The sequence below is a fragment of the Miscanthus floridulus genome, chromosome 12 (assembly GCF_019320115.1).
Source record: "Miscanthus floridulus cultivar M001 chromosome 12, ASM1932011v1, whole genome shotgun sequence".
In the NCBI taxonomy this organism is placed as follows: Eukaryota; Viridiplantae; Streptophyta; class Magnoliopsida; order Poales; family Poaceae; genus Miscanthus; species Miscanthus floridulus.
In genome coordinates, this window is record NC_089591.1 from 53,074,592 (window position 1) to 53,082,656 (window position 8,065).

Here is an 8,065-nt window from a genome sequence, read left to right on the forward strand (position 1 = left end):
TTTAGTTTCAATTTCTTAGCATTTTCATTTAAGTGTACTGAACACTTTGTGTTATCAATTGTAATGAACAATTTAGTTTCATATTTCTGTATTCGATATTTCTTTTTAAGTGATTTGTGTTAACATATGTGTTAATTCCATAGTCTCGGCAAGACACAATTTGATCCTGGACGTCACAATTTGATTTATGTTGTACAGTGCTTGGTTTCCATCAATTGTCAGCAACAGCATTCAGTTTGATCAGGAGCAGCACTCGGTTCCATCGAGTCCATGCGCACAGCTACACAGTACCATGCACGTTGATCATTATCAGGAACCAATTCACATGCCATACACTGAAATAAAATATGATAGCTGCATCTTTGAATCAAATTTCCACTCAAATAAAATATGACAGCTGCATGTATCACACAAGTACACTCAAATAAATATGACAATAGAACCAATGATTCTATGAAAAACAATTGAAGTGAAGAAGTAAAGGTTCTCTGATTCACAAATCGAATCCTATAATGTTTGGGTAAATAAAGTGCAAGGCATGAACTAAAACTAGTTTGCCATATGTCGTGCAAGGATCTTCTTCTTCATTATCTCAAGCCACTGCAGCTGGTCCTGGTCGAGGGAGCTCTTGTCCGCCAACATGATTTCTTTCTCCTCCTTCAACAAGTCTGCTTCAATTTTTTTCTCTTCATTTGACAATCGCTTCTTCTCAAGCTCAAGTGAAGCCTTCTCTACCTCAATTGAGGCCATGTACCTCTCCTTTTTCTCCTTATCTCTTTCCCTGTCAAAAGCCTCCTTCTTCTCCCACATCTTGTCCAAAGCTTCAATGCAAGCGTCAGCGCCTCCTCGCCTAAAAGCTTCTTTTGCCCTCTTCTGACCCATTGGCCTCTTTCGATCTTCAGAACTTGGCGCTGCAATCTCTTGCACTTCGTCATTGATGTTAGCTTGCACATTGTTCGGCGTGGAGTCCTTGGTAGTCTTCTGTTTTTTCTTAGTGGCTTGTTTCTGCTACTCAGCCAGTTCAATCCTTTTTGTCTTCCACTTGTCTTCATCCTTCAACCTGTTCCAACAATGTAGAAGAGTAAACGACTTCTTCTCCTCGTCTACTCCCGTGTACATCTCAGATGCTTCAGTAATCTACACAAGTAAAAAATTTAAAATGTTTATATCCTCACATATTAACTAAATATTGCGAAACAAATAAAAGAACCAACTACGAAAACAAACCATGTCTTGGATAGTCGCTCCACTTTGATTCCTACGCTCAATTTTCTCGTAGCATGAACAGTACTTGTTCACATCCTTCTGAATAGTGAGCCACCTATGCATAATAGAGTTCTCTGTCCTGATAGCTTTAGTTGTCTTGTGTTCGTCGAAGAAAGCACGAATTCTACCCCAAAATGATAAACGAGTTTGATTGGCACCGTGAATGGGATCTTTGCTAACATTCAACCAAGCTGAGCATATAACTATATCTTCGTCTTTATCAAATTTTTTTGTCCTATGTGACGCACCCTTTCCAGCACGACGGCAACCAGCAACTTCAGCTGCCTGCACTTCCACAACATCATCATCTTGAAATGCGGAAGGAAGATCATTACTAGTTTGTTGAGTGTGTGGAGTCAGTGGAAAGTTCAAGTCGTCCAAGCCAGGAACGTTTGTGCCATTTGATGTGAGTATGCCCGTATAGAATCCCATTCCTTCCATTTGAACGAATCTGCCAAAAAACAGCAAATGTTGTGTTTCAAATTAGCACGAATAGATCAAAGACACTACATATATTCGCTCTTATTCGAAAAAAATAAAGATCAAAGGACATGCGTAGACATCTGTACATATACACCTTCACATCATACAGGGACATGCATATCATCGAGGAGGATATTGTTTAAACGGACACATCTGTGCATATCATCGAAGACCTTTGTTGAATTCTAGAAGCAAACACTACTATTTGGGAATCATAGCACAGCCGTCCATCCCCTCCGCACAGAGCCACAGAACGCTAGCTAGCAACAATGGAAAACGTATACCATCAATTGAAAGATTGGATCATGGAGTACCTCAACCCTAGCCGCGTTGATGAAGATGCTGGTCGCCCAGGAAGAACAGGTCGTGATCCCTTGGAGGTCCTTCTGGGGTTCGCGGGAATGTACGACGGCGCGATCCCGTCGACTCCTTTTGGGGTTTCGCGGGAAGGAAACCCGGCGGCGCGGGAGGGAATAGCGAGCGCGCGAGAGGGAAATATTGCGCGGGAGAAGCGCGCGAGAGGGAATGCGAAGCTGAGCGCAAGCGCGCATATATGTGAGTCCATCCCAGGTTTTTGCCAAGTTAATAGAAATGCCAAGCCCATTTGCCAAACCATTGGAAAGGAGATTTTTAAAGTTTTTTCCAAAAACAAGAATGCCAAGCCCATTTGCAAAACCGTTGGAGTTGCTCTGACGGCGAGGAAATTGCGCGGGAGAAAGGGTGGCCGACGTGGCGGTATGGCGGCGTGCCATCCTCTCGTCCTAGCACAGCACCAGGTAGCGGCACCACTCGCTGGCAGCCCGGCATGGGTCGCTCTCCGGTTTGTGCGGCATCCGGTGTCGCTCCCTGCCGTGTTCCGCGCTCCGTTAGGCGGACGGCCGCCGAGGCGGTCCCTCCGAGGCTGCGGTTTGTTCGGAGGGGGGGGGGGGCGAAGACGACGGTGGCAGAGGTAGGCGCGGCAGAAGAGAGCGTTTTTTCGTGAGACAATTATTTATTTGGCAAAACAAATCAGTTTTTAGCACTTAAAAATTTGAACTTTTCTATTTAGCATGAAGTTAAAATTTTCTTTCTTAACTGGCACTGCCGTCTATTTTCATTGCTTATTTGTTAGTTGACTGTCAGTTTTTTCTCTCTTTGTCCAATGTGCCCCTCTGTTTACGTAAGACTGAAATTTAACCGAAACCGAACCCCAGCATCCCAGATTCGGGCCACTGTACGAGGCTGCCCACGAGTTTGACCAGGACGTGCTCGTCTCCGTCGACACCGCCGCGGATATGGTGTACTTCACCCTCGAGTTCGACCAAGGCGTGCCCGTCTCCGTCTCCGCCGCCTCAACCTCGTCCAGAACTCCGCCAGCGCTTCCGCGCTCCGCTCGCTCGTCCACTACTCCGTGTTCGGGCGCTGGCCCAGGTACACCTCTGTCCCCATCAGCCCCAGCGGCCCCGAGGAGATGGACATGAACACCAGCGCCTCGGTCACCGGCGTGACGCTCGCCAGGAAGTCCGACTCCGTCAGCTCCGCCCCGGCATCCGGATCCGGCATCGGTCGCATGGTGAGGTTGGGCCCGCTCATGTCCGCATGGAACGCCGAGCCCAGCCTGATGACGGTGGCGCCGGTCTCCACGAGGTCCACGACGCAGTCCATCGTCGGCCTCCACGGCGTGTCCGAGCTCACCACCACGCAGCAGCCCCGACTCTCCTACCACCACGGGATGCGAGCAGGCCACCCCACGGGAGGCCGCCCCCGGCTAGCGTTGGCGCGCTCCGAGGCGTGCTCATGTAGGCCATGCTCACCTTCGCGCGGCCATGGCGGAGCCGAGCTCCGGGCGCACGTGCTCGCCGTTGCCATGGCCAGCCGAGGGCGAGGCCGACCATCATCTGCGCGACAGCAGCGCCCCCGGCCCCTACACGCGAGACCGGCGGCGGCTCGGCAGCTTGCTCGCTGCCTTCTCGTCCGGTGTACTTGTCGGGCTCCCACGCTAAATACGAAACACAGAAGACTCCCACGCCATCCCCGAGGCACTTGTCAGGCTCCCTGACGATGTAGACCTCGTCGGCGTTGAGGTCCTGGTTGCGGTGCCACCGCCAGAGCGCGCGTGTGTCATTCTTCACCTCCAGCACGCCGTGCCCGAAGCTACTCTCCCTGTACGCGCTGTAGTCCGGCTGGCGGTCCCAGCAGAAGCGCCCCGCGGCGGGGCCCGTCGTGAAGTTGGTCGCGTAGAGGCGGCCGCCTATGAAGGGGTCTGGCGTCGATGCCGGGTCCGGGCAGTGGCCCGGGTCGTCCGCGTGCGCCGTCGCCATCTTCTCGCGGTTGCCGCCGTCGCCCACCGAGATGTACATGGGGCTGCACGCGTCCAGCGTGTAGTTGAATACCCGGTTCGACCGCTCGTACGCGTGCACCTGATGGACATCGATTACAGACCACCGTGTTCAATCGTTCTTCAGCTCAGACCATCAGTAGAGGCGCAAGGGCAAGGCTTACATGGCCGGTGAAGACGACGTCGACGCCGTAGGCGTAGAGGAGCTCCTCCATCTCCACCCTCATGCACTTGGCTTCCCTGTAGTGAGCCTTGTACGTGGTGTACCAGGGCGCGTGCCAGCCGGCGATTAGCCACGCCGCCCATGCAGCCGCCGCCATCCCCGAGGCCGCGACAAGCGGCGAGCTGCGACGCGCGTAGGGCAGCACCGAACACGCGGCAAAGCGAGCTATGAGCTGGCGCCCGGGGATGGCGGCAAGCGGCGCACAGGTCCAGCGACGACTGGCGAGTGGCGGAGCCGGCTCACGGCGAGGCCGCGGCGACGCGGGAAGACCTCGCATGGGGAGCAGCACGAGCGGACCTCGCGTGCGGGGCCACGACAGCGACACGCCATCGTCCTGCCTCCTTCAGTCGGTAGGGCGGCGATGCGGGGACGTTGGTACAGGGTCTATGCGTCGGGTCGCCAGGGCGATGGCACGGGGCTGCGCAAGAGCTCCGGCAATAACGTCCATACGAAAATACTTGAACTTCCCTATTTGGCACCGTGGATTTCTGCTGCAAAATAAGGGTATTTATGTCTTTTTACCGGTCACTTGATACCGTTACTGTCCTAAATGGACGGCGGTGCCATTTACAAAAGGAAATTTCAACTTGATGTCAGATAAGAAAGTTGAAATTTTTTAGTACTAAATATGAAACACTGATTTATTTCGGTACCAAATAAATAATTCTTCCTTTTTTTCGTTGGTCTGGCGTTGGGTTTATCGGAAAGAGGCAGGAGGAAGGTTGGAGGAGGCACGCGTGGACTCCGGTGGAGGCAGAGAAGATGCAGCAAGAAGTTTCCAGGAGGCATACGTGGGCTTTTGTGAAGGCAGGGAAACGAACGGTGCTGGCTTTCTGGGCAGGACCAAAATCGACGGCAAGGAAGGCGGGGCGACGTGGCTGGCTGGAGTGCTAGATTTGGTATACAGAAATAATAAAGAGAAATGGTAGATGGTAGATATGCACGGCAGGCGGGCATGCAGAGGCAGAGCTATGGAACTCGTGTCGTGCGTGCCTACCCAGAGCTTATACCAAGAGAAAGAACAAAGCGGTGACGGTCTCGTCATCTCCCATGGCGTGGCTAGCTGGCCTCTAACACATGGCTGCCCAAGCCTGCTCGTTCGTCTTATACGATCGTAGATTTAACAGTATTTTTTTCTCACACCAAACTAGCCAGTAGTATTTCTGGTTTATAATTCACGATTGTCACCAGCAGAAAAGCCTGTTTGTTTCGGCTGAAACGATCGTGAATTATAAGCCAGAAGTACTGCTGGCTGATTTGGTATGAGAAAAAAATATCGTTGCAACTTATAATCCACGATCGTATAAGTCGAAACGAACACATCAGAATCATCCAAGCCCAGTGTCAGCTTGCATGCACACCTCGCATTTAGGCCTTGTTTAAATCTAGCGTATAAAGTTTTGGACGTCACATCGGATATTACATGAAAGTGTCGCATAGGATGTTCGAATACTAATAAAACATAAATTATAGAATCCGTCAGTAAACCGCGAGACGAATTTGTTAAGCCTAATTAATCCGTTATTAATACATGTGTTACTGTAGCACTTTATTGTCAAGTTATGGACTAATTAGGCTTAAAAGATTCATCTCGTAAATTAGTTACAAACTATGTAATTAATTATTTTTAGTCTATATTTAATACTTTGTGTATGTGTCAAATATTCAATGTGATAGAGCGTAAAATTTTTGTGTGGAAACTAAACAAAGGCTCAGTCTGAGATGGATGACCATATATTCTATCGTCCCATAAAAACCACGAACGTATGTCCCAATCTGGCAGTCTCTCTCCCTACTAGCTGTGCGCTTGCGCCTTGTCTCTCTAACACAAGTGGAGCAGAGCCATGGCGCTTCACTTGCTCCTCGCCTTCCTGCTGGCAACGGCTGCAACCCCGGCCGCCGCAGTCGCCATGATGGACAACGGAACACACGACGGCAGCAAAACCGCCACGTCGTCCCCGGTCCTGTGCAACGGCGAGGGGTGCGACGAGCCACCGGCGCAGGCGCTGCCAATCTACGGGTACCCGCCACCGGCACCGTCGCTGCCATCCGCACCGCCGGCGCCACCATCGGCCCCGGGCTCACAGACGCCGTGCCCGCCGGTGACCGTCGTCTGCTGCGGGCGGCGGCGGTGCCGGGGGGCAGTTCCCACAACAACCGAACACCTACGGGCCTCCTGCCGGTGGTTACGTGCCCTATTACAACGCCTCTGCCTCGCCTCCTCTGCTGCTTGTTCCCGTTACTGCTGGTTACTACGTCATGGTTACAGCTTGCAACTTTTTATTGTGGACTCTGGTGCAGTTACTCTGGCATGTGCTAAAACGGTATCTTTTATTTTGGGTTAATATATATATACACACACGTTTTGGTTTATAAGCCATAACTGAAAGTACCGTTAACTAGTTTAATGTGAGAAAAAAATATTATTCATTGACTGATAAGTCAACGTTTATAAGTCAAATACAACCCAACGAACATACGGATACTCCTGAGGGAGAAGTAGAAATTAAAGGGTGTGTCTACTCATTGCTCGGGTGTCCTGGAGGCACGTGTCACCCGAGTGTGGACAGCCCCTAGAATACCCGATTGATCATAGAAGCCAGGATCGAGTGTTTTGATCTACTTCAACACTCGATTGTCATGGATCCAGATCAATTGAATCAAAAAAAAATTCAAATAAAACAAAAATATTAAATAAACAAAAAAATAGCTAGATTATTTCTCTGAAAACCAAATTGGAAAATTTTAAAGAGAAACCAAATAAAAACATATAAAAAATAAAAAAAATAATCAGATAACTGTTTGAGTGATTCTAACCGTTATTATTTATGAATAATCAATTTACACTAATTGAACATGTAACTTATGTCCAAATAAAAATAGTAAAATATAATCTAATAAGATGTAAGGAACAAGATGATGTGCCGACCTACACCTGTAGCAAACCAGCATGCACTGCACCTATAGACACTGCACCTGCCGCAGAACAGCATGCACTCCGCCGGTCGTGAGAAGCAGGGAGGTCAGCAGCCTGTTCTCGGGAGGCCGTATCGTATCGTAGATTATTTACTACTTGCTGGTTTGGTGTGAGAAAAAAACACTATTCTTGGTTGGAAATTTACGATCGTTTACGAGCGAGCAAACAGGCTGCAGGCCGCGCATGGCAGAAGATGCCTCCCAGCTGAGCGACAAAGAACGCAGGATTCGAGAGAGACGAGGGGCGGAGGAGCAAGATTTCGTGCTCTGTCTCGTCATCGCCAAATAGCAGCCTGTTCGCTTGCTCGTAAACGATCGTAAATTTCTAGCCGGGAACAGTGTTTTTCTCTCACACCAAACCAGCCAGCAGTAAATAATCCACGATACGATACGGCCTCCCGAACAGGCTGTAGGCAAGTAAGAGACAGATGCTTGAATGTGAGTAACCTGCTGCCAATTCCATTAGAGCAAGGCCAATAAGCTTGGCTATAAGCCAAGTCTATGTTATCTTGAGACAACACAAGAGACAAGTGATACAACAGCTTGGCTATTAGTTTGGCTGTACAATATATTTAAGTCACTGTAGTTCATCTGGACCAGGGGATCAACACTAAACACATCTATGTAGCAACTTGTGTTGCATGGACATATTCACAAGTAAATCAAACAGGTTGAGTAAGCAATAATATTGTTCATTGGAAAATATAATGGCTCTTACAACCAAATTCGCGGCATCAGACCAAGGACGACACAAACTTAAAAGTTTAAGGAACAATGGTCTGCAGTGCAACTGAAACTTG

General features: G+C 49.4%; 1 protein-coding gene across 1 annotated transcript; it reads right to left on the bottom strand.

Moving 5' to 3' along the window:
- Nucleotides 1-3,419: 3,419 nt before the first annotated feature.
- Nucleotides 3,420-4,511, bottom strand: LOC136495886 (purple acid phosphatase 15-like). Its single transcript, XM_066491684.1, has 2 exons — nucleotides 4,231-4,511; nucleotides 3,420-4,148 (listed from the first exon to the last, which is right to left on the bottom strand). Exons 1-2 carry the CDS (start codon nucleotides 4,384-4,386, stop codon nucleotides 3,420-3,422), a joined length of 885 nt encoding a protein of 294 aa, XP_066347781.1. The 5' UTR covers nucleotides 4,387-4,511.
- Between the last annotated feature and the right edge of the window lie 3,554 nt (nucleotides 4,512-8,065).